Genomic DNA, 27,372 nt, shown 5'->3' with positions numbered 1-27,372 from the left:
AGCCAGTAATGTAAAACATAAAACTTTGAGGTAAAAGGTCAACTTGTTTCAGTAAATTAAACAACCTTTGGTGGACAGCTGCTTTTGAACTTCAGAAAATTTATTTGATTGTTTTTCTGCAACCTGTGTTCCGCTAGTAAAGACACATTACTGTTGTCAACAGGGGAGGCTTGCGTCGGCACGAGCTGGCTTGCAGCAATGGCAACATGCTGCTCAAACAAGAGGAATGTAGCACAGAGGGACTAAGAATCGACATAGACAGGATTATTCACCAGCAGGATTTGTCTCTGGCGTGACAAGAGTCCGTGTCCTGTGTTCCTCAGCCGACTGTCGCAGAGCAGTCTACGTCGTTGCCAGTTCCTACAGGTGTGGCTGTGGCAGCACTGAGGAGGAAACTACAGGATAAGAGTAGAAATTTCTCTGGTGATCAGACAACTTGACTCTCTGTAATAAACTCAAACACTTGCCTCATCAGCTCAGATCTCAAAAGGCTTATTGCTTAGTCTTGTGTGTATTTGTTCTTTGATTGCCATATTCACATCATTTCTTCAAGAAATGATAATGATTGTGTCTTGTGTAAAGACAGTATTTTTTAGCTTGGGTTTTTCCTGGATTTAATACAAGGGAGGAGATTATGTCTGTGTTGAAGAGAGTAGTTTACTTGTCAAGTGCCTTGCTTTAGCCAAAATATTTGCCAGGTGGTTTGAGAGAAAGAAGCTGTTGACTGTTAATGTTGAGCAAGTGTTTTGTTATAATGCAAATAGTAGTGTAAAATAATGTGCAGTTGTGAATTTAAAATCATTTGTTGTTCTTATTGTTTTTGTGGAAAGACCAAATGAACAGATGCATTGGGAAGGTACAAATTACATTTGAGAGGAAGAAGGTCAAATCTCTGTACAACTATCCAGATTTAGATTTTCCACAGTTTCCATAAATTGTTTAAGTAAAATCTTGAGATTACTATGTGAAGAGGACATGGCCAATTTCCTTCTCCGACTTGAGTTTTCGCTTCATTTCTAATAACCTCACTGTTGGTAGGACATTAAAACCCAATCTTCATCTCACACTGTGGAAAGCAATGTGTGAAATACTAATATGAAAGGGCAGCAAGATCGTTAGTTGCTCATGACCTATGTTGCTGCTCAGGGATAGTGAGTAACTTGTGGATTGCGCACAAATGCTTGCGAGTGAGGCAGCTTGGTGATACTCGTAGTGGTAGCGAAATCAGTGAAGTATAATAAATGATGTGCAATGAAAACTGCATGCATTATGTTACTTTCTTCTTTGCATCTTTACAAATATCATAGTATCATAAACTAGCCATAGTTTCCATTCGTAAGCATTGCTTCGAAAGAAAATTTTTGACTACCACAATCATACTCAATTTATGAAATACTTCATGATTTCAGTGAGTACTCCAAAGATATTATGATGTGTGTAATGCTTCTTGTCCCTCTCTTTGACACTGAACATAACCCAGAGAGTCACAAGTATCCCTTTCACCCACTATTTGAAACTAAAAATAGCATTAATAACAGTGTATTCTGTTGAATACAGGTCCTACTTCTTTCTCTTACCTCTACAAAATAATGAAGGAATTTTTTTCAAAACTAGAGGGCAAGAAGAAAAAGCACAGAGGAAAATATTATGTTTATTCCTGTAACAGTTACAAGCTGAAACGTTGTTGGCAGTTGCTTCAGTAAGCAAGAATCATTATTCAGATTTCTTTTATGAAAATGAATGAATACTTTTTCTAAAAACATACTCAAAATCTATTTTACATTAGTTTCTGTTTTAACTTTCTTCAGTGCGAGGAGTGGCAGTAATCCAGACCCGTCTTCCGTGATTGAACTCTTTCTGCTTGATATGGAATGGAGAAACTTTAATAATTTTCTCACATGACTGATTTTAAATTGTAAGACTTGGTGATAACAGGTTGCAAGAAGTACTGCATACGGTGCCTGAACATGGATAAACTCTGCCAGCATGTTCTTGTGTAATTGCTTTTGGTCAAAAGGTAGTAATTACAAAACCAGCGTACACACAACCTTTTCATGACTTTATTTTCATACAGGGAGTAGTGTTTCATTCATTTGAAATTCCAACAAAGCTAGTAAGCTTATACTTTTCGATCTGTGATCTTCTGTTACTGTATCATGGTTTTCTAAGACGCTTCCTCAGTTGGCCAGCCTAAAAGTGAACCAGTCGCAGACTAACACATTCTGGATAAATTGACATAAATACCAGTTCGTGGTCACCATGAACCTCGCCAAACTCAGTTTTCATCTGTGTGGCTGCCCATCTACACAAATGAAAGTGTTTAACTGGATTTGGAAATTTGTTGTAAGTTCCTTTGGGACCAAACTGCGGAGGTCATCGGTCCGTAGGCTTACACACTACTTAATCTAACTTAAACTAACTTACGCTAAGTACAACACACACACCCAAGCCCGAGGGAGGACTCAAACCTCCGACGGAATTGGATTTTACTTAACCAGGGAGACAAAACAATAATGGTCATAAACCCTGTTGCTCCCACCGAAACTAAGTTTACTGTGCAGATTCTTTCCCTGTCATTCTAGTAAAGCCAGTCAGTATCCTTGAAGAGCAGCAGGAGACTTTTTACTAGGTATTTGTTAGGAATTAATGACCCAAATATATTGTGTCTTTCAGTCTCTAGTGCTTCGCATTGGAATATTAAATATGGTGTGTTTTCCTCTCCCACACCTGGTAAATTTTATCGTAGTAACGCAAGACCCTTTCCTTTTTACACCTTGCCTCTTCAAAAGGGTTTGCCATTAACAACTACACGGTGCATCTGTTTGAATCTCAACAAAACCATTTGTGAATCATGCTTAACCACCCCGATGTATTGTACCAAAATTTCACATTTTTTTTATTGAAATTTATCAGACTTTACAAAGATTACGAGAGTTTCGCCATTTCACATTTGGCAATAAAGCTTGTTATTTATTTTTCAGAATAAAATTCAGTTATCAGTTGCAACTGTGTTTTTATTACACTGAGAAATTAATTCGTCATCTTCATAAGCTTAGTATCTTCTTCATGAAAGCATGATGCTATGGCAGGTCCACAAATGTACAAATTGTATGTGATTATGTAAACACAAATTGGCAATTTACAGTAACAGAATCCCATCCATGTGTCTGTTATTTGTTAAGTCTTTAACAATGTTGAGTCCTGGTGTGTGCGTGTGTGTGTGTGTGTGTGTGTGTGTGTGTGTGTGTGTGTGTGTGTGTGTGTGTGTGCGTGTGTGTGTCTTTGCAAATTGTTATTCAAGAAACAAAATTATGTTGCTAATTTGTTTGTGTGTGCATGTGGAGGGAGAGCAAGTTTGGATATGTGCACATGCCTGAATGAAAGCGGAGTTACTTGGCTGTGGATTAAATTTATACTTAGAAATTTTGAGTACCAGAAATTTTGTGATGAAGATGTTGGCTAATGTGACTACAGGGGTATTTTGAACACAAATTTGAATTCTTGGCACTTTTACTTTATGTAAATGGTAGTGAGTATGATACCAGAATTAGCCACAGTAAAATTGGGGAGTCAAGAGTTTTTTTGTCTCCTCTCATCCTCACTACAGGTGGATGCCTCTCATCATGGGTTTTGAGTGATCCACCCCTCCTTTCTGACGTACCCAAGCTATGTCTTTGGCCTCCCTGACAAAAATGTGGTTTTACCTCCTAATTTTTTCAAGTTGAGAGATTCAGTATGGGGTTACAGCAGTTCAAATACATTTCCAGCCCTTGAGATTTACATGGGGAACTTACAGCTTGGCCCTCTTTGATTTGCTTCATACTTATGTGATTTGAAGGCCATTGCCTGGTCATTGGTTTCCCACAGCAGTATGATACAATTTAAAAACATTGCTTTTAAAGATTAGATGATTTTTAATTGCCATTAAGTAGGAAACAATTTGGTGAATGTGTTCTGCAAAAATCTTAAAATCTCTCAGTAACAATATCTCTCTTTTTTTGAGTTCTGTATGTATTAACAAATAGAAATTTTAATTAACCAATGTTGAATCATAATCCATACATGTTATAAAAATGTGTGTGTGTGTGTATGTATGCATTTTCCAAATTTCCGCCTACACTACTGGACCGATTTCCCTTTTTAAAAGGCAAAGGAATGATGATAAGTAAAATGTGTCCCAATTTACTCAATTTTACCACTACAATTTAATAGAACACCTAGGTTGCAGGGATTTATCAACTGTTTCTTAAACTGATCAAAATATAGCTTATGTTTTATACATATTATTTTTCCTTGATGCTTCCCTATAGAAAAAGGTTTAGGACGTAATCGATAATAGTCGTACACACACTGTCAGTAAATATAAATGTTAATATCGTTTCACTTTTTAAACTCAATAATCACAAAATAAATTTTAATCCAGGCTTAAGTTGGCCATTGAAATATATGGTCTGAAGCGTCCAGAGTGCTCCAAAATGTGGTTTTACCTCCTAATTTTTTCAATGGGTTCTCTCATTTAGATCCCCTTGTGGTCTATAATGTATCTAGTGAGTCATCCCCTCCAATAATTTAGTTCTGGTGATGCATGTGGCAGCTGGGACAGGAAACTAAATAAATAACAAAATACAGTTGCTGGTTGTTTATGCCATCACAGCATTTGAATTACACATGTATAATGTTTTTACTTTAACATAAATGCCTTTTAATAAATATGTATCACATTTTAATTCATTTTCATGCAGCCAGTAATTAAAAAGTTGTTATTTTTATTAAAAAATTATGATTCAACATTTGTTAACTAGCACTTCTATTTGATGATAAATGTGAAATTAAAATAATAATAATCATAATCATAATAGTAAGTTGCTCCTAACAAGATCTGAACCAGCAATCGTATAATTACCAAACTTTTACATAGTGCACTCACCTATTCTCGATGACTATTTTAATAACTACAAATCTTTTGTACTTAACAGCACTTGGAAATTATCTAACCTTCAAAAGCAATTTTTATGACATTTTTGAGAGTTGCATCATACTCCTTTGGGAAGTTGGCCTCCAGGCATTGCCCATCAAATCATATAAGTGTGAATAAGGAAGGAAGACTGTTTAATGTTCTGTTGCCATCGGTGTCAACAGAGATGGAGCACACGTTTTGATTGTTTCAAGGCTGGAGAAGGAAATCTGCTGTGCCCTTTCAAAGGAACCATCCCAGCATTTGCCTGGAGCAGTTTAAGGAAATAATTGAAAACCTAAATTTGGGAGGCTGGACATGGGTTGAACATTTGCCCTCCCAAGTGCGAGTCCAAGTATGAAAAACAAACAAAGAGTGCCAGTCCGTGAGGTCTCCTTGTCATGTTGTCTCCAGGGAATCTAAATGTTTCATGTTGTCTTCAGGGAATCGAAACATTGCAGCAATTCATGGACCACATGAACAGAATGTGCTCTGATGTGAAGTTGACTGCAGAAATGGAGAAGTTGTAGGTCAGTTGTCAGTGTGGACACCCAGTGTATCGTAAATCGACCCACACAGACTGTTATCTCAGTGGGCACATTTTCCATTGTCCTGCCTCAAAGAGAGCAGTGATGAACATGCTGAAATGTAGAACTAGAAGCACATTGGACAAAAACTGTCTTGGCCTCAAAATAAATCTCCAACCTCTGCGTTCCGAGAAAATGTGTATCAATCACATGAAATAAAGTTAGCTCCCTCCAGAAAATGCAAATCCAAGTAGTTGAGTGACATGACAAGATTAGCACACAGTGTTCAGTCCATTCTGTGGAGCAACATCGATTGAAATAGGGGGAATTTTATGCAGATGTTTAAATCCCATGTCTGGGATTTAAACCATCTTTAGCTACATGGGACAGTCTATTCGAACTGTCTCCCATTTGTATACGCAACATCAGCAGCACATCGAGAATAGGAACCTGGAAGAATCTTCCGTTGTTGAACACAGCCTTACAAATAAGCGCAAAATCTTGTTTGAATGGACACAGATTATGACCCAAACTTCAAGCTACTGGGACTCAGTCTGGACCTATGTCCACTCTGCAAATTACTGTGGAACACATGGCAGAGAGTACTTCCTATTGTACCAGTTATTAGGGTCATGTATGGAGTGTGGGAACAACTGTTCAAATGCTTCTGTGCACACTGATTAATCTAATCTTGTCTTCATGATCCCTGTGGGAGTGATACCTGGCAAAGTGTAGTATATTCCCAGATTCATCACTTAAAGCTGGTTTCTGTGCCTAATAAGTACACTTTCTCAGGATAGTTCTCAACTGTCTTCAAGTATCTGCCAGTTCATTTCTTCAGCACGTCTGTAACACTCTTGCACAGACCAAACAAACAGGTGACCATTTGTGCTGCCCTTCTCTGTTTATGTTCAATATCCCCTGTTATTTGGCACGGGTCCCACATACCTCAGCAATATTCTAGGATGAGATGCACTAGCATTTTGTAAGCAGTTTCGTTTGTAAACTGATTACATTTCCCTAATATTCTACAAATAAACTGAAGTCTGGCCCCTGCTTTACAGGAACTGAGCCTTTGGGATCATTCTATTTAATATCCCTACAAATTGTTATACCAAGGTATAGGTGACTGATTACAATAGTGACTTGTTGATATTGTAGTCATAGGATACAACACTTTTTTGTCTTGTGAAGTGCACAATTTTACATTTTAGAACATTAGAAGCACGTTGGCAATCTTTCCACCACTTTTATATCTTATCATTCTATTTAATATCCCTACAAATTGTTATACCAAGGTATAGGTGACTGATTACAATTGTGACTTGTTGATATTGTAGTCATAGGATACAACACTTTTTTGTCTTGTGAAGTGCACAATTTTACATTTTAGAACATTAGAAGCACGTTGGCAATCTTTCCACCACTTTTATATCTTATCAGCACGTGACTAAATATTTGAGCAACTTTTTCCAGAGAGTACTTCATCATAGATAACTGAATCGTCTGTGCAAAATCTGAAGTTACTATTAATATTGTCTCTAAGGTCATTCATATACAAGAGGAAGAGAAAGGTCCATACACACCTCCCTGACACACCTGAAGTTACTTTTCCATTTTTCTGTGACTCTCCACCCAAGATAACATGCTGTGTTCTCCCTACCAAGAAACCTTCAGACCAGTACAAGTTTCGCACCGAGCAGTTTGTGGAAGTGGCCACTTGGCACTGAGAGAATGTATAGAAATGTGTACCAAATTGTACACCATGATGGAAACAAAGGTGTTCCAAGGGCTGTTTCATCAATGAAGCCAGTGTAACCTCTGGTCGATATAGGCTATACTACATCCGTGTGATTCAGTTACTTCTAAGACATCGTCTTACTTTTCTGATGAAAACAATATTGGTTACTATCGAATGCTTAGATTTTTATTGAGAATTAATGTGATAAATGCACCAAGCACAGTTTATATGATAAATCAGTTGCAAAAGACTTTGTGGCTACACTCTGATTTAGGTTTTTCATGATTAACCTAAACTCTTTAGGCAGATGCCAGTGTGGTTCCTTTGTAAGATTATGGCAGATTTCCTTATCCAGTCTAAGTTGGGTACCTGTAATGACCTTGTCAAAGGGGCATTTTACCTTGTCTTCCTTCTTTCCTTTTGAGGAAGGAACTAACAGGCATAGTTCTTTCTTACTTTAAAATGTTTTTGTCAGCAATATTTGAAATTGTCACACACACACTTCGTCCTATTTCATTCACATGTGGTGACATAACAATAAACATCATTATGCCTTTGTATGTCGCTGATTGTAGCACATACCAAAAGCACTCCGTCTTCAGGCCACAAGGGGCCCATCGGCACCATCTGACTGCCATGTCATTCTCAGCTGAGGATGCGGATAGGAGGGGCGTGTGGTCAGCACACCGCTCTCCTGGTCATTATGATGGTTTTCTTTGACCGGAGCCACTACTATTAAGTCAAGTAGCCCCTCAGTTGGCATCATGAGGCTGAGTGCACCCTGAAAAATGGCAACAGTGCATGGCGGCCCGGATAAAGTCACCCATCCAAGTGCCGGCCATGCGCGACAGCGCGTAAGTTTTGGTGATTTGACAGTTCCTTCATTCAAACATTCATTATGTCCAAGAAACGCACAATAATATCCAAAAGTGTTGGGATTCCAGCTTAATAACTAATTCAACTGGGCTGAACACACCACACAACCGCTGTAAATTCGTTTCCACACATGTATTCACATTTAGCCTTCACGTTACCGTGCATCCTCTGAGGTACAACTGCAAAGATTGATATAGCACATACCAAGGCAGAACCTTGTTCACACAACCCCTCTGTGAGTTATACAATAGAAACATCAGAAATATTCCATAGCCATCCATCAATACCAGTTCTCTAAATTTATTCAGTACTGTTTTGCAACAACAATGCCTGACTTCAAAAGATTCTCAAGTGAGTTCCCAGAACATCTCTGTTATGCTTTCTTGTGAGCTAGCTCATTCTGTTGTAATTCCACTAGAAGTCTCTGAATTTCTGTGACATTTTTCATCAGTCTGCCTTGACAAAAACTCCAAACAGTTGAATGGTACTCAAGAATCAGTTACATTCGAGTCTTGTATGCTGTTTCCCAAACATGGGCATTTTACTTTCCCAGTGCTCTTGTGACCAGTCTTGAGTCTTCTATTTTACTTCCCCAGAATAGTACACATCTTGTATGAGTTGAGGATAATTTTTCACAGGCAGGTGCTGTTTTCTGGTGTGAGCATGCACATAGATGTTTTAGAAAAGAAATGATTCACCAGTAACTTGTTCAGAACTTGTTTATTAATATTGTGGTACAAACTCTAATATATTTCTAAGTTATCCTGTTTTACTTTCTTTTTAATTTTATGATGTTTACAGAGCACTGTGTGCTAGAAACCTTTGACAAAAGTACAATGTTTCTGTATTAGTTGTATAAAATTTTTATGTAAATTTGAAAATTATCGTAACTAACAACATGTTATGCTAATGAAATGAATATTGGGCAGCTACTATATATCAGCCTACATTTAACACAATACTACTGCTAATTCTTTTCTGAGAAATAAGTTTTGTGTTGAGAATGTTGTTAGTTTTGCATAACAGTCAGTTTAACACTATCATTCATTTATCTTCTGTGTTGTTGCAAACAGGTAATGAAATCCTGCTGTATATTGTATTTTGATAACATAGTATTTTTTATGCATGTTGCTGATTTGCGTTTTATATGGTTGTCTTCCTACAAAGAAGGAACCCGGCATTTTGAATGTCATTGTTATCCTCTTCCAGACGAGAATTCCTTGTAAGTTGTGTCCTCACAGATGTGATATTTGTTGTGATTGATTGCGAGAGAATATTTGTAAAATAATGCTATTAATTGTTGACTGTGTTGTTCATTGTTTACAAAAGTTTATTTAATAAAGTAATGTACAATTTTTCAAAAACATTCTGTTTGTGTCTCATCATATTCTATAAATTTCATCTTGGATGAGAAGATTCAGGAAGGAGCCAAGACGTACATTAAGAAACACAAGCAGTTGTTTGAAAGTGCATGAAGAATTGCACAGACCAAATAAATAAATTACTTTTTGTTATGTTTGAAGCGTGATCTCATGGCTTTTTGAGCAATGAATCCATATCTGACATGGTGTAAAACTTGCAACAGATCCACATGTATGAGCTTTTAGCTGATGAGTTGTAAAAGATAAATTACAAGTTGACATTAATTATTCTTAATTTCAACTTTTTCGAGAATGAGATGCTAGAAGCTTAAGAACAGCAGTTAAATAAGTCGTACAACTTTCTTGGAATGATGAAAAATGGTGTCTACAAAATCTGTTCAGTTCATCATAACGGGACACATTAGGCCACCCAAGTTACTAAATATTCTTAGTTTCTTATTCTAGACTAGAAAATAAGTAGGAACTAGACTGATCTCTTTACACACCTAAGAATGGATTAAGCACAGCAAAATTGATCAGTTTCTTCTTTATTACTTAATGATAAAAAGAGCGGGAGATTTACTACCTACAGATATCATGATAGCCATAACATCCTCCTCTGAATACTAATACTCGCAAAAAATCAGTCATGAGAAAAAGTAAGATATGGGCTCTTCAATAAAGGGGCATCATTGCGAAGCACATGGGCGCAGAAAAAAGTATTTAGTTAGATCAGTGTTATGTGAATATGGAACCCAGTAGAATATTGTCATATGCGTGTATTTAAGAATGAGATGCATACAACATCCCATAAGGTAAATATGATGTAAAGAAACTGGCATGAGTAAGGGAGAGTCGGGAATAGTAGATAACACAATGCTAACTTGATCCCCTCCCCCGCCTGCTATGTATGAAGCTTTAAGAAAAAAACCCATCTCTCGAACAGGTTCTCCAGCAAGGTAGCACAAGGTACAGCAAATATAGCGCTGCACAGTTTAGTCTGCAATACATTTTTATGTGTTATGGAAAAAAACCATAAAATAAAATATTCAGGGAAAATGTATATTTCAAGTGCAACTAACATACACAGTACAAATTGAAATGTGGTGCCATACTTTCCAAATCTCTTTCTTACACTTTAATAATTAACATAAACCTTAAAAATATTAGATTAATTATGTAGTTAAACACCGAATCTGTTGATCATTGGGGACTATAACTTCTGTCTGTGTGAATTGGGCAGGGCAGCATCTGGAGAAGAGGGCTGTGTCAGTCTACAATAACCCTTTGTATACAATGCAGTTGTAATTGAGGTTCCATATAACTCTGGTTATGTAGTGTAACATGTCATATCATTAGTAAATGCCATGGTACACTTGGAGGCCCTTCAAGAAATGGAAGATATTTACATGAATGTAGAGAGAGGAAAAAAGTATTATTTTAAGTTAATTGAACTGGATTGGAGCAAAACACAGTCACTATGCTTCTGTTTATGCTGCGCCAAGAACATATGCGGGAGTTGCACCTCTCATGGGCATAAGTGGTGAACAGAAGTCGTCACTTACTGCGGTGGACATGTTATTCTGTGCAGCCACTGATGGAAGGTGTTATGGTTGACTGACAAGGAATAACCAATGAGCCTGCATTAGCAATGAAGGTTATGTAAAAGGCTATGTAATTGTTTTATATTGCATACAGACCAGAGGGAAGGAGCAGCCTGTTGCTCATTGTTATTTACATTGTATTTATTGTTAGTCTGACAAGATGTGGTTGAAATGATGGAACTCTGGTTAAGAGTACTTTACGTTATTTGAGGACAGAAACTCTACAAGATAAATTTATAGGTGACCATAGTATCCATAAATTTTAGCAAACAAATCGAATCTACTGAAGTCGTGTGCTATTTCAGGAGGATGTATGTAACAGTGGCTGTTCATGTGGTCAGACAGCTTGTTAGTTGTCATGCCCACATAGAAAGCAGCACATTGGTTGCAGCGTAGTTTGTAGATCACAGGACTGTTTTCACAGGTGACCCTGCCGTTGATGGGATAGAAGATACCTGTGACCAGAGTGGAATAGATGGCGGTGGGAGGATGTCCGGGACACATTTTGCATGGAGGTCTATTTCAGGGATATGAAGCATGGGGTTGAGCACAGTAGTGGAGTAGGGATGGACAAGGATACAGTGTGGGTTTAGTTGTTGGCAGAATGCTGTTGTTGGAGGGCTCCGAAGGATAGTGGGTAGGATATTCCTCATTTCAGGGCACAATGAGAGGTAGTCAAAACCCAGATGGAGAATGAGATTCGGTTGCTTTACTTTTGTGTAGTACTGATCCACAAGGGGAATGCACCTTTGTGACCAGATGGTGGGGATGTGGAAGGTGGTAGGTAACTGGAGAGATATAAGACATGTGAAATCTGTTTCTGTTCAAGGTTGGGTGGGTAATTTCCGTCTCTGAAGGTGTCGGTGAGATCCCTGGTATAATTGGAGAGGGATTACTTGTCACTGTGAGTGATGGCCAGAGCTGTATAGGCAGCATGGATTAGTCTTCTTGGTATGGGATGGGTGGCAGGTGTCGAAGTGGAGATATTGCTGGTGGTTGGTAGGTTTGATATGGAGAGAGGCATTCTTAACCTCAAACCTGGCCTCACCATCATTCTCCAAATTCCTCTACATAGAAACAAACCTTACATCTGCCAAAAGAACTGCAACCTTTGTCTAAAAACTAATCCCAGCTTTATACTCCTACCTACTGACAAAGGTTCCACCACTGTGGCTTTGAACTGTATGGATTATTTAGCAGAGGTTTTCTGCTGGCAGTCAGATTCATCCACTCCAAACCCTGCCACAGTGGCCCAATTGCAGAAATCTGTCAGGATCTGCCGTACCTCCCAAATTGTAAGGCCCATCGCAGAACCTCTACCCTAAGTCAACTGCTTTCCTAGCCCCCACCACTCCTACCTTCTGCGTGATTCCTAAAGTCCATAAACCCAACCACCCAGAACACCCAATTGTGCCCAGTTAAGGAGAGAATTCCTGCTCTCGCGGACCAATGCCTTAACCATAATCTACCCTCTTATATAAAAAGACACTAAACAATTCCTCCACCAAGTCTCCACCACTCCTGTTCCTTTTCCTCGAAGCACCCTCCTCGTCACTGTTGATCTCAAAGTCCTCCACACTAACATCCCCACTGCCCATGGCCTTGATGAACACTACCTTTGCCAATGCCTGAATGACTCCAAACCTACACCCTCCTTCCTCATCACCGTGACCAACAATATACCTTTATCCATAATTACTTTTCTTTTCAAGATAACACTTACAAACAAATCCATAGTACAGAAATGGGCACTCGCATTGATCCATCCTGTGCTAACTTATTCATGGGTCACCTAGAGGAATCCTTCCTAACCACCCAGAATCTCAACCCTTCCCCCTTTCTCCCTGTCATATTTCATTGACAACATCTTCCTGATCAGGACTGAGGTTGAGGACATCCTATTCACATTCCTCCAGAACCTCAATACATTCTCCCCCATTTGTTTCACTTGGCCTTCCTCAACCCAACAAGCCACTTTCCTGGATGTTTACCTGCACATCAAGGGTGGCTACCTTAGCACCTCCATCTGTATCAAACCTACCAACCACCAGCAGTACCTTCACTTCAACACCTGCCAACCATTCCATACAAAATAGTCCCATCTATACAGCCTACCCAACCGTGCTCGTTGCTTCTGCAGTGACAAGCAGTCTATCTCCAAACATATCAGGATCTCACTGAGACCTTCACAGACTGAAACTATATACACAACCTCGTGCGGAATCTGATTTCCCATCCCCACTGTTCAGCCACAAAGGAGTATTCCCCTCATGCCTCAGTACCACCTAGGACTGCAGCAATTAAATCACACTCTCCACCAGGGTTTCAACTATAATCATGCCCTGAAATGAGGAAAATCCCACCCACTGTCCTTCCCACCCCTGCCACAGTGATATTCCAGTGCTCACCAAACCTACACAACATCCTCATCCATCCGTACTCAGCCCCTGCTCAGAACTCCATACCTCATGGCTCATATCTTGGTAATAGACTTAGATGCGATAAGTGTCCCACACATCCTCCCAACACCATTTGTTTCAGCCTCAGGCATCTCCTATCCTATCAGAGGCAGGGCAACATGTGAAAGCAATCATGTGATCTACAAACCGCTGCAACCACTGCTGCTTTCTGCATGGGCAGACAGCTAACAAGCTGGCTGTCCCCATGACTTTACATTGTTAAACTGTGGCTAAAAGTCAACTGGACCACCTAGTTGCTGAAAATGCTGACTAACACAATGTGCTTCACTTCAGTGACTGCTTCACAGCGTGCAGCAGGATTGTAGATGGTTCCAGGTTGTAGGTGGACAAATCTGACTGCTGGCAGAGGCCCTGCACAAGCTAATCCCTGTAGTTTAAAGCCAGAGTGGTGGAACTTTAGTTGGCAGGTATGATTTTAAGGATGGGATTAGTTTTTAAGTGGTGGATTGCGATTCTATCTGCAGATGTAAGGCTCATTTCCATGTAGAGGAATTTGGGGAATGATGGCGAGGCAAGATTTGAGGTTAACAATACCTCTGTCCCTATAAAACCTCCCAACCACCAGCAATACCTCCACTTCGACACCTACGACCATTTCATACCGTGTAGCCTACCCAACTGCTGCTGTCGCTTCTGCAGTGATGAGGAGTCCCTCTCCAATAATACCAGTGGTCTCACTGAGGCCTCCAGAGGCCGAAATTACTCACTCAAACTTGTACAGAAACAGATCTTCTGTGACTTGTCTCTCCAGCCACCTACCACCCCAAACATACCCAGCATCCGACCACAAAGGTGCATTTCCTCTGTGAATCAGTAGTGCCGAGGAGTGGAACAACTGAATTACATTCTCCACTAGGGTTCTGACTACCTCTCGTTGTGCCCTGAAAAGAGGAATATCCCACCTATTATCCTTCTGACCCCTCCCACAGTGCCACTCTGCCAACAACTAAACCCACACCATATCCTTTTCCATCTGTACTCCACCCCTGCCTCCAACCCAATGCTTCGTATCCCTGCAATAGACTTTGATGCATGACATGTCCCAATATCTTCGCATCACCACCTACTCCACTCGGGTCACAGACATCTCAGCTGTCTGTCTGCATGACTTGCCATTGACAAACTGTGATTAAAAGTCAACTGGACCACCCAGTTGCTGAACATGCTGCCCAACACCGTCCTTCACTTCAGTGATTGCTTCACTTCAGTGGCTGCTTCACAGCCTTTGTCATCTGGTTCCTTCCTACCAACTCCAGCTTCTTTTAACTGCACAATTGGGAACTCTCCCTGCAATATATGCTATATTGCTGTAATTCCCCTTGCCTCAACCTTCATTGGTTCCTGCCTTGCACTTACCTATCCCTTTCTCTGCTCCCAGTCCAGCAAAACACAGTCTTCTACTTCTGCAACTCACCCACTAGTCATTTTCCTCTTCTCTAATTCTTTCCTTTTCCACTCCCCTTCCACCGTCCTCCCTACCCTTACGACTGCACCTAGCAGCCCTACCCAGACACCACCATGTCCTTATACACTACCAGAACCAGCACTACACTTTCCCCCACCCCACCCTGCTATCCCCCCCTCCCTCCCTCTCTGCCCTAACCCTCTTCTTTACCCCAACCATCGGATTGCTGCTTGCCTCAGGTACTGTTATGACTTACTCCACCCACAGCTGCCATAGACTGTGGTCGTGCGTGTGTGAGGAGCATAGTCATCACACATAAACCATTAAAATACATTACCACTCTTAAATTATCTTACCACTGAGTGAGGCTAACAAACACATTTGTAACATTTCATTCGGTAAACACAAAAATACCTGAGTGACTTTACTGTATCTGGTAAAAAGTGAATAACATACCAATTACATGAGGATGAACATTTCTTGGACAAAATCATCTTTAATGACGAATCGACTTTTTACTTAAGTGGCACGGTTAACACACATAACTGTAGGATTTGGGGCTGTGAAAATTCACATCAAACATTGCAACATGTTCGTAATAGCCCTAAACTAAAGGCTTTTTATGCATTCAGCAAGAACAAAGTGTACGATCCCATTTCTGCCGTGAGAGAACCATCAACTGGATAGTGTACCTGGATTTGTTGCAACAATTTGTGATGTAGATCGATGAGGATGACAAAGAACGAAATGTTTACGTCATGAGAGGTGGTGCACCATCCCACCACCTGGCCGACATTCGGGATTTTCTCAGTGATAGCTTCCCAGGTCAATGGACTGACTGATGCGCCAATTGCATGGCCCTCACGTTCCCAAATCCTGACACCACTCGATTTTTTTTTAATGGGGTTTATCAAGGATATCGTGTTTGTACCTCCTGTGCCGGCTTCTTTACCTTAACTTAGAGCCAGAATTTTCGCCGCCACTGAGCAAGTTACAACTGCAATGTTACAGTGTGCTTGGGAAGAAACTGATTTCTGATGGGATGTGTGCGGAATAACCAACGGAAGCCACAGGCAACATCTTCAGTTTAAGGTAAAAAAGCTTGATTTGTTTCCCTACAAAATAACACTAAACCCAACTCTATATCTTCTTTCTAAAAATCTACATGAATTTTTAAAGTTGGCAAGTCCGTTTTGAAACTCTCTGTAGTTGGGGAACAACTTAGATCCAGAAACTGGGGTTGAACGGAACCAAACTCATCCCTCTCTCCATTTCACATGTAACGACCGCCACTCCAGACAAAATATTGCTACCGATTTTCGCGGCTGCAGTCAGGGTCGCGGAAGAAACGTAAGTACACGAACTCCACAGCAATAATTACGTAAAAGCTGTCGAGGGCAAAGCTGCACTAATGTTACTCTCAACGATTTGACAAGATTAGGAAGATGATTTTGTGTAATAATTATATACAGTAGTTTATTTAATGTTCAACAGAGATTGTGACATTTTAGTTGTGTAAAGTGTTGCATACAGTGCTGTTTTTTTTGGGGGAAAGCTGGGGGATGCGTACCCCTAAACTTTTTCGTCGACAAAGTATTTTTTTACGATGTTGAGAACTTGGAAGAGTGCCAAAGATTTATTTCACGGAGGTAAATTTTTTATTTCATTTTTTCGTGTTGGTAATTGCAATACGAACGATACCAGTGCAGTTTTTGGTGGGACAATCGATGTCATTGACTGTTTCAAGCATTTCGAGGCTGCGGCAACCGTTCTCGACAACTGAATCGCTGGCAGCCAGCAGGTAGTGCCCTCGCCCGTTAGTAGTGGGCGATGGTAGTGCTAAACGGATATGCGTATGCTCAAATTGCATGCTTCATTTAAGGTGATGTGCACTGAAGTGTTCGATACCACTTTCTCTTGTATGTTTGTGTTTCTCGGTATCGCCTGCTTCATTTGAGCCGTAAAATAAACTGAAGAGTCCGATACTTTTTTTTTTTGTAGTTCGACATGTTGATGATGTCATGGCTAAAAGCAGACGGGTGGTATCCCATGCTTCAGTTATAACTAATTTTCGCTGCATTATATCCCATGTCGGAGTACCCTCAAATTTTTTTTTAGAAAAAAAGCACTGGTTGCACATATGATGATTGTAAATTATTATAAAGGCAATAATTCCTAATTTATGAGAAATGATTTCGATTCCACACCAAATAGCAGAACTGTTCTGAATCAGTAAATATCAGTTTTAAAAAGAATTTAGCTCTCTCTCGGACTATCTGATTTTTCATTTTACGTAGGTTGGAACTTAAATAGTGGCAACACTGCTGTGGAGACACTATGCAATGGAATCTACTATTGTCACTGACAGCACACGTTGTTGACATACCTACCTTACCTCCGAGTAAATGGACTCGCCCGTCCCACATCACCGGCGTGCGCACAATCGAGGGAAACGCTGTCACTTGTGAGCGAGCGGTCTAACGTAACTGAGTCACTATGTTTTCGAAACAGGAACAACGGATTTGGATCAAGATTGAATGTTCCATAGGTCGTACAGCAGCCGGCCGGTGTGGTCGAGCGGTTCTAGGCACTTCATTCTGGAACCGCGCTACCGCTACGGTCGCAGGTTCGAATCCTGCCTCGGGCATGGATGTGTGTGATGTCCTTAGATTAGTTAGGTTTAAGTAGTTTTAAGTTCTTTTTTTTTCCCTACTGACTGGTTTGATGCGGCCCGCCACGAATTCCTTTCCTGTGCTAACCTCTTCATCACAGAGTAGCACTTGCAACCTACGTTCTCAATTATTTGCTTGACGTATTCCAATCTCAGTCTTCCTCTACAGTTTTTGCCCTCTACAGCTCCCTCTAGTACCATGGAAGTCATTCCCTCATGTCTTAGCAGATGTCCTATCATCCTGTCCCTTCTCCTTCTCAGTGTTTTCCACATATTCCTTTCCTCTCCGATTCTGCACAGAACCTCCTCATTCCTTACCTTATCAGTCCACCTAATTTTCAACACTCGTCTATAGCACCACATCTCAAATTCTTCGATTCTCTTCTGTTCCGGTTTTCCCACAGTCTATGGTTCACTACCATACAATGCTGTACTCCAGACGTACATCCTCAGAAATTTCTTCCTCAAATTAAGGCCGGTATTTGATATTAGTAGACTTCTCTTGGCCAGAAATGCCTTTTTTGCCATAGCGAATCTGCTTTTGATGTCCTCCTTGCTCCGTCCGTCATTGGTTATTTTACTGCCTAGGTAGCAGAATTCCTTAACTTCATTGACTTCGTGACCATCAATCCTGATGTTAAGTTTCTCGCTGTTCTCATTTCTGCTACTTCTCATTACCTTCGTCTTTCTCCGATTTACTCTCAAACCATACTGTGTACTCATTAGACTGTTCATTCCGTTCAGCAGATCATTTAATTCTTCTTCACTTTCACTCAGGATAGCAATGTCATCAGCGAATCGTATCATTGATATCCTTTCACCTTGTATTTTAGTTCCACTCCTGAACCTTTCTTTTATTTCCATCATTGCTTCCTCGATGTACAGATTGAAGAGTAGGGGCGAAAGGCTACAGCCTTGGCTTACACCCTTCTTAATACGAGCACTTCGTTCTTGATCGTCCACTCTTATTATTCCCTCTTGGTTGTTGTACATATTGTATATGACCCGTCTCTCCCTATAGCTTACCCCTACTTTTTTCAGAATCTCGAACAGCTTGCACCATTTTATATTGTTGAACGCTTTTTCCAGGTCGACAAATCCTATGAAAGTGTCTTGATTTTTCTTTAGCCTTGCTTCCATTATTAGCCGTAACGTCAGAATTGCCTCTCTCGTCCCTTTACTTTTCCTAAAGCCAAACTGATCGTCACCTAGCGCATTCTCAATTTTCTTTTCCATTCTTCTGTATATTATTCTTGTAAGCAGCTTCGATGCATGAGCTGTTAAGCTGATTGTGCGATAATTCTCGCACTTGTCAGCTCTTGCCGTCTTCGGAATTCTGTGGATGATGCTTTTCCGCAAGTCAGATGGTATATTGCCAGACTCATATATTCTACACACCAACGTGAATAGTCGTTTTGTTGCCACTTCCCCCAATGATTTTAGAAATTCTGATGGAATGTTATCTATCCCTTCTGCCTTATTTGACCGTAAGTCCTCCAAAGTTCTTTTAAATTCCGATTCTAATACTGGATCCCCTATCTCTTCTAAATCGACTCCTGTTTCTTCTTCTATCACATCAGACAAATCTTCACCCTCATAGAGGCTTTCAATGTATTCTTTCCATCTATCTGCTCTCTCCTCTGCATTTAACAGTGGAATTCCCGTTGCACTCTTAATGTTACCACCGTTGCTTTTAATCTCACCAAAGGTTCTTTTGACTTTCCTGTATGCTGAGCCTGTCCTTCCGACAATCATATCTTTTTCGATGTCTTCACATTTTTCCTGCAGCCATTTCGTCGTAGCTTCCCTGCATTTCCTATTTATTTCATTCCTCAGCGACTTGTATTTCTGTATTCCTGATTTTCCCGGAACATGTTTGTACTTCCTCCTTGCATCAATCAACTGAAGTATTTCTTCTGTTACCCATGGTTTCTTCGCAGCTACCTTCTTTGTACCTATGTTTTCCTTCCCAACTTCTGTGATGGCCCTTTTTAGAGATGTCCATTCCTCTTCAACTGTACTGCCTACTGCGCTATTCCTTATTGCTGTATCTATAGCGTTAGAGAACTTCAAACGTATCTCGTCATTCCTTAGTACTTCCGTATCCCACTTCTTTGCGTATTGATTCTTCCTGACTAATGTCTTGAACTTCAGCCTACTCTTCATCACTACTATATTGTGATCTGAGTCTATATCTGCTCCTGGGTACGCCTTACAGTCCAGTATCTGATTTCGGAATCTCTGTCTGACCATGATGTAATCTAATTGAAATCTTCCCGTATCTCCCGGCCTTTTCCAAGTATACCTCCTCCTCTTGTGATTCTTGAACATGGTATTCGCTATTACTAGCTGAAACTTGTTACAGAACTCAATTAGTCTTTCTCCTCTTTCATTCCTTGTCCCAAGCCCATATTCTCCTGTAACCTTTTCTTCTACTCCTTCCCCTACAACTGCACTCCAGTCGCCCATGACTATTAGATTTTCGTCCCCCTTTACATACTGCATTACCCTTTCAATATCCTCATACACTTTCTCTATCTGTTCATCTTCAGCTTGCAACGTCGGCATGTATACCTGAACTATCGTTGTCGGTGTTGGTCTACTGTCGATTCTGATTAGAACAACCCGGTCACTGAACTGTTCATAGTAACACACCCTCTGACCTACCTTCCTATTCATAACGAATCCTACACCTGTTATACCATTTTCTGCTGCTGTTGATATTACCCGATACTCATCTGACCAGAAATCCTTGTCTTCCTTCCACTTCACTTCACTGACCCCTACTATATCTAGATTGAGCCTTTGCATTTCCCTTTTCAGATTTTCTAGTTTCCCTGCCACGTTCAAACTTCTGACATTCCACGCCCCGACTCGTAGAACGTTATCCTTTCGTTGATTATTCAATCTTTTTCTCATGGTAACCTCCCGCTTGACAGTCCCCTCCCGGAGATCCGAATGGGGGACTATTCCGGAATCTTTTGCCAATGGAGAGATCATCATGACACTTCTTCAATTACAGGCCACATGTCCTGTGGATACACGTTACGTGTCTTTAATGCAGTGGTTTCCATTGCCTTCTGCATCCTCATGTCGTTTATCATTGCTGATTCTTCCGCCTTTAGGGGCAATTTCCCACCCCTAGGACAAGAGAGTGCCCTGAACCTCTATCCGCTCCTCCGCCCTCTTTGACAAGGCCGTTGGCAGAATGAGGCTGACTTCTTATGCTGGAAGTCTTCGGCCGCCAATGCTGATTATTTATCAAAATTTAGGCAGTGGCGGGGATCGAACCCGGGACCGAAGACGTTTTGATTATAAAACAAAGACGCTACCCCCCTTTTTTTTATCGTTGTGTTTGGTCGTTGCGGACGTCACATGACATCGAGTCAAGTTGGTTTTGTTGATCCTTTCACTCAGTTTTTTTATTACAGAGGCCAACCGGCTCTCTGACCGAACACGCTGAGCTACCGTGCCGGCTCCCTAGACCATGAGGACTGATGACCTCAGATGTTGAGGCCCATAGTGCTCAGAGCCGTTTGAACCTATCTCGTATAGCAGGACAGTGTCATTAAGGTCGTCAAGAGGCGTGCGGGGACTAGGCATTGACGTACAGAATGGTGGCACGTTGGGTAAAAGCCTTCAATGAAGATCGGCAAACTGTGGCAGACATGCATCGTAGAATGAAGGAGCAGAAAAGTTCTTGGACCACGACCTCACATCCTGGAAAGTATATCAACAGCCAGACATGCATCGGGCTGGTCGTCCTAGAGTCTCTGAAGAAGAAGTGCATGCTGTTGCCGCGTTAGTGGACAGTGATCGACGCCATACGATTCGTGAGCTCGCCCACGAAACCGGATTAGTGCATACGACGGTGCTTCGCATCTTGAAGGAACGCCTGGCATGCGATAAATTGCATCACGATGCGTTCCACGGAAATGCAGAAGTGGATGCATTACGACGCTGCTCAGTCGCACTTGGAGCGCTATGAGCGCGAAGAAGAGGCTTTCTTACGCTGTATCATAACGCTGGATGAGACGTGGGCCACATCGTACGAGCCAAAACTGAAACGCCAATCCAACGAGTGGCATCACTATGGGTCTAAAGTGGGCGAAAGTCTAAAGTGCGTCAGAGCCCCAGTATGTTGGAAGTTATGGTGATTCTCATGTACGATTGTGATGGTGTTATCCAAACGCATTACGTTCCTCCACGGCAGATAGTCAATGCACAGTATTACTGTTCGTTTTTGGAGCATCACCTGCAACCAGCTTTGCAAATGAAGTGTCGACACATTCTGCGCAACCCATCCATCATTCAGCACGACAATTCGTGGGCGGATACAGCGCAAGCTGTGGCTGCTCTGTTCGGTCGATGGGACTGGGAAGTACTGTAGCAGCCACCATACTCCCCGGACCTTGTGACTTTGATTTGATTCCGAAGATGAAGGAACCACTTCGTGGCATTCGCTTCAGAACTGTTCCAGAGATTCGACAGGCAGTAGACCGCTCCATTTGCACCATCAACAGAACATTTTCTGCTGACAGTATACTACACATTCCACATCGCTGGCAACGGGTTCTACACAACACTGGTGAATACTTTGAAGGACAATAACAGGTGCAAACATGTAACTCTTTTGTGTCGGTTGTGAATAAATAGTTGCCACCATGTACGTTCCAACCCTCGTAGTACTATGTGCTACATATATGTTTATGTCTTTATAAAAGGCAAGTAGTTGTGGAGGAATAGAAGAAAGGTTAACCTGAATTGAAATCGAAGTTGAAAATTCTGCTAATAAATTTTCAGTCTGCCACATAGAATGTTTCAGAAACTGGTTATGATGATTAAAATGTGCATATGACCTGTCCTGAACAGAATTTCATTAGAAATATCCTCTGTCATAAAAGATATCTTCGAAAAATGAACTATTTTTCGTAAGAAAATTGAAAAAGTTAAAAAAATTACATTATGGAGTGGAGGAGAGGGATGCTCCCTTGCCATGCAGGGAAATTTTCTGTTTCTTACGAATAAATCCTCTATGAGTGTTTTCCCAAAGTTTCAAAACTTTATTAATTATTTCTCCCGTTTTTCCTAATTTGCCTTGGGTAAAAAAGGAGAGATTGGACTTCACAGCAAGGGTAGATAATGACGAGATGGGCTCACGTTACGCGGTGAAACTGCTCACATGTTGGTGCGTCAGCGGTGACAGACATGGATTGGGAGCGACTGCATAACTGATCTTTTAACAACGAGATGTTGGCGGATTTATACGAGGGCCGTTCAATAAACACTACAACACATTTTTTTTCTGAGAGCAGGTTAGTTTTATTCAGGATTCCAATACACCACATTATTCCCTACTCTTTTGGCTAAAAAAACCCAATTTTTTGACATAATCTCCGTTCAATGTGACGGCCTTACTTCGCCTTACTGGGAGGGCCTGTATATCCGCATTTTTTTTTTAAGAGGTGGAGCCCCTCCACGCCCACACCGGCATGATGGCCAACACAAAAGGTCTACTGCCATCTCTGCATAAGGGTTAGTATTCACCAAAGTGAGGTGTCGCAGGATGTGGGTACTGCGATGTTTGCGTACGTCTGGTTAGGATTAACCATTAATACGCGCTCATCTGGAGATAGATTGGTCGAAATCTGACGAAGGGTAGCGGTTTGAAGGGCAGAGGAAAAAAAGTGCCAAAGCAAGAGCTAAGGGAAAAAAACCTCTGCGAAAGTTAGGTCGGGCGGCAAGAGCAGTAGCGGTTGTCTTGCTGCCTGCGATGGGTTGTGCAAGGATAGGCTTTGTTAGTAGTGGGTATCATGCATGTCGATACCTTGACGTTGTGCGTTTGTGCTGCTCGGCGGCTGGCGCTGGGTGCTGGTGCAGAGTCCTCGTTCAGCGTCCTGCAACCTGCAACAGGTTTGTTATCGGTCTTGTGTCCGATAGGTCATATACCGGAGGCACAGTGTGAGGGAGTGTTGGCAGATTGTTCGTGCGTCTGTGGGCGAGCTCGTCGGTGTCCCTGCTGTGGCCTGTTGGTCGGCTCTAATAGCAGCTGGTAGTTGCCAGTCAGTGTTGCTGATATGCAGGGGCTTACCGACGTTTGTCGCTGTTTGCGTATGTTAGTTTACCATAGGTGGTTATGCCCTAGCTAGCAGTGTCTTTGGCCGCTTGTGTTTCCACCTGTGGTTGTGATCGTAGTTTCCCAGAGTGAGGATGAAAGGATTGTTCGAGTGTCTCGAGTTCCTGTATAGTCGTGTGGCGTGTTTCTTGAATACTTCCTTGAGGGTATCAAGGCGGTATTCGTGGTGAAGATCCACGGTGTCTGCACGTTCCAACATTCCAGGATTCACAGCTGTGAGTGGCCAGTTGTCACGCGGAAGATTGGACAGATTTGCGGGACCTTGTTGTGATGATGACCTCGCCCAACGACTCACCGTGCTTTTGTTCACTGCCAGGTCTCCGTAGACATTCTGCAAGCGCCTTGAACATATGCGATACTCTGGTTTTCCACCAAAAGAAGCTCAGTGACAGCTCTCTGTTACAGGCTGCATTTTGAAGGATACGTATAGCACCACCACTTATGGGAATTTTATGCAACTATAGGGTTGAAGCAGGAATGTAAGGTGTATCAAAAAGAATCATCCGATTTCAAAAAATCAAAACTATTATGTCATTTCAGATATGTGCATGAGCGACAGACTGTTGGAAAGAGAAAACTCTCGAGTTTTACATGGTTCCCACTAGGGAGCAGCAGTGTGTGCCCACTTCAGTTCTAGTAAAAATGGAGTCGGGACAACAGAAAGTATTTTGTGTTCTACGTTTTGCGCAGTGTGGGTCAGTAATAACTGTTCAGTGTGACTTTAGTACTAGGTATGGTGTGGATCCTCCTACATCACAGAGCATTAGACGAAGGCATGAACAATTCCGAAAACGGGTTGTTTGGGTAAAGGCAAATCGTCGGGCCGTCCCCGAGTGCCTGACACAGACGTCGAACGCATCCGCCGTAGTTTCACAAGGAGTCCGCAGAAATCCGTTCGCCGTGCAGCTCGACAGTTCAACATGCGCCCGCCGTCCACTTCACTTGGCGCGTTTTGTGTCGACATTTACACTTGAAACCATAGAAAATCCAGCTACTGCAAGTTCTTCGTAAATATGACAAACAAGGTGTGGAGTTCTGTAATTTCGTTCTTAGCAAGATGGAGGATGACAGTTTTCTTCCACACATGTGTTTAGTGACGAGGCAACATTCCATTCAAATGGAAAGGTCAATCGTCATAATGTGATAATATAGGATACGGAACAACCATATGAAGACATGGTCGCTGCAGTACGGGAACAATTTGAATACTGCATTGACATATGTCGTGCGTCTCAAGGGGGGGCATATTCAACACCTATGAAATGGTATGGAAAAAAAAAAACTTTTTGAATCTCCAGTCCGTCAAAAAACAAAATTCATTGTATATGTTTATTTGTTTCAGAAATATAGACGTGCCAAATCCGATCATTCTTTTTGAGACACCCTGTATTTCACAATGTCCCACAACAAATTTCGCATTCTTCAACTGAAACTGGTGAGAAAAAATCAATTACATTACGCCCCTCAAAATTACTAGCTGAAAAAGACTCGCTTCGCTTACACTTTATTTTCATATGTTTTGTGAGAACATTTCTGATCACTCGAGAACATCGTAAAACTCAACAGGTGGTTACCCTTAAGTACTCTTAGCACAATTTAATTGTGCTTTAATGGGATCGTAACGGAATGCTACATCTGGCATTCTGTTATCTCAGCTACTTCTGCTTTACACTTCTCATACACTGATGTTTTATTGCTTAATTTGCGATCGTAGTCTCACATGAAGACCACGCAGTGTAACTTCATTCAGTTCATTTGACAATCTTGTTTCTTCAGCAGTATCTCTTTATCTGCTTCCTGAGTGTATCGTTGGATCTTATTCTCCAATTTCAACTCGTCGTTCACCTCTTAACTTTCAGTTTATTCATTCTCTTCTTTTGTGAAGATAAACACACTGCTCACTCATTATCTGTTTCATTTCTTCGCTATTCTTTCTGTTACATTCTTTTGGGTTTGTAAGCTTATTTTTCCGTTGCTGACGTAGAAGATCGCAAACCTTCTTTCCTTTCCATCTGGGCAAGCTGTGCAGTGACTAGGGTACATGTAAAGCTTACTGGGTCAGGTTAAATGCTAGCTACAATGAAGTCGATCATTCGATTGTAATACTGGCATTTAATTTTGATATTTCCCATAATTAACAAAAATTACGAAAATGTGATTTTTTTTTACCACCCACACACTCCTGGGAATGGCACATTAACTAATCTGCAATTACGCGCCCCAATTACAGGCAGCTACGTTGATGAATACTCGGCACCTCGCAAGGATAATTACATGATCAAGAATACTAGATATGTTGTTGAAAGTGGTTAACCGTTGGTGAAAATCTCGCTTCTGAGCACACAGAGAGCTCTAAGTGCAGAACTCTCCATGGAACGCGCGTTTCTGCAATGCTGCGATCCAGACCGTTTATCTCCCGCGCTGAACCTCGTCGTGTGGACCTAAAAAAAATCCTACACCTATAGTGAAGGCAATCACTCAAACTGGCTCTATGGTGAAGATACCGATAATTCGGAGGGCTCTGCCGTCTCCGAATCACAGCACACCCAGTCTGAGGTGATCTCAATTGAAAGTTGCGTCTCAAACTTCCACCCCGCAGGACAGCAAAAATCCTGCAAGTTAGAAATCAGACGCCAACTTTCTTTTGACAAAATCTGTAATTCGAATACGAAAAAAATCCCTCTCTGCACTATTCTGCACAGAGGAACAATTCGCGTCTTAGATCTTGCGGGTCGAAGCCCGCTCCCTTCGAAGGCGATGGCCAAGACACCGTCTCCAAGTCCGTACCGCTCGATGGCTGAAGGCGAAGTCCACTCACTCCACAATTCTCCCGCCTTCCACGCCTACGAAACCGCGGCGGAAGAATACTCAGTTTCGGCCAATGTCGAACGCTCTAACATCGCCGAAATGCCTCCAACGGCATTTTTGAGATTCTACCCAATGATCGTGTGGGTCATGTCGCCCCTAGGCAAACGAAATTCCCGGATTCGCCACGTGCTGCCCAGCACAGGTGGCTCCGTAGGCCGGACTTCCCCCAAAGGCGCCGTATCACCCTGCGTTTCCGGTGTCCGCTACCTGCCGGCCACGGCGGGCTGGCTGGCTAGGCCAGCTGCAGACTTTATATTCTACAATTCTCAACTTCGACACTTTTCACCAATGCTTTAAGTTAGTGGCTTAATCATGCAGACACGCAGTATATACTACTCGAGAATGCCTCATATTCATCAAAAGTGAATAAAGTCATGACCTGATGCCCTTGCCAGTCCCTTTATTATTAATGCTAGTGTTGGCAAGCTAACGTGTAAGTGCCCAAATCCTGGCACCTTACAGGTTCACCACTGACAGCACCTCCCCCTCTTTTATCTTTCAGTACCCTGTTAAATTTTAGTGTGACTTAACACTTTATTAGTCCTCTTAATACTGCTCATTACCTTAAGCAATTCACTTTCACTTAAATTTATTGCATTTTCTATCACTTTCATTTTTGCCTGATCCGCTGTAATTGATTCCAAAAGTATACTGAAGCGTAGTCCCCTCGTCAACTATACACTATTTGATTAAAAGTATCTGGACACCTATTAGTGGACATTAATATAGCCCAGGGCTTCACAACATAC

At 41.5% G+C, this 27,372-nt stretch overlaps 1 protein-coding gene across 2 annotated transcripts in view; it reads left to right on the top strand.

Annotated features, from left to right (window-relative positions):
• LOC126210553 (zinc finger protein 490-like) overlaps positions 1-2,957 on the top strand; it is a 67,512-nt gene extending 64,555 nt beyond the window's left edge. For both annotated transcript variants that reach the window (XM_049939809.1, XM_049939810.1), the window contains one exon: positions 164-2,957. In XM_049939809.1, coding sequence (XP_049795766.1) covers positions 164-296 — 133 coding nt within the window. In that variant the 3' untranslated portion in view covers positions 297-2,957. The remainder of the gene's footprint in view (positions 1-163) is intronic.
• Positions 2,958-27,372: the final 24,415 nt, after the last annotated feature.

This window comes from Schistocerca nitens, chromosome 10 (genome assembly GCF_023898315.1).
Source record: "Schistocerca nitens isolate TAMUIC-IGC-003100 chromosome 10, iqSchNite1.1, whole genome shotgun sequence".
Lineage (NCBI taxonomy): Eukaryota > Metazoa > Arthropoda > Insecta > Orthoptera > Acrididae > Schistocerca > Schistocerca nitens.
This window is presented reverse-complemented; position numbering and strand designations above follow the sequence as displayed.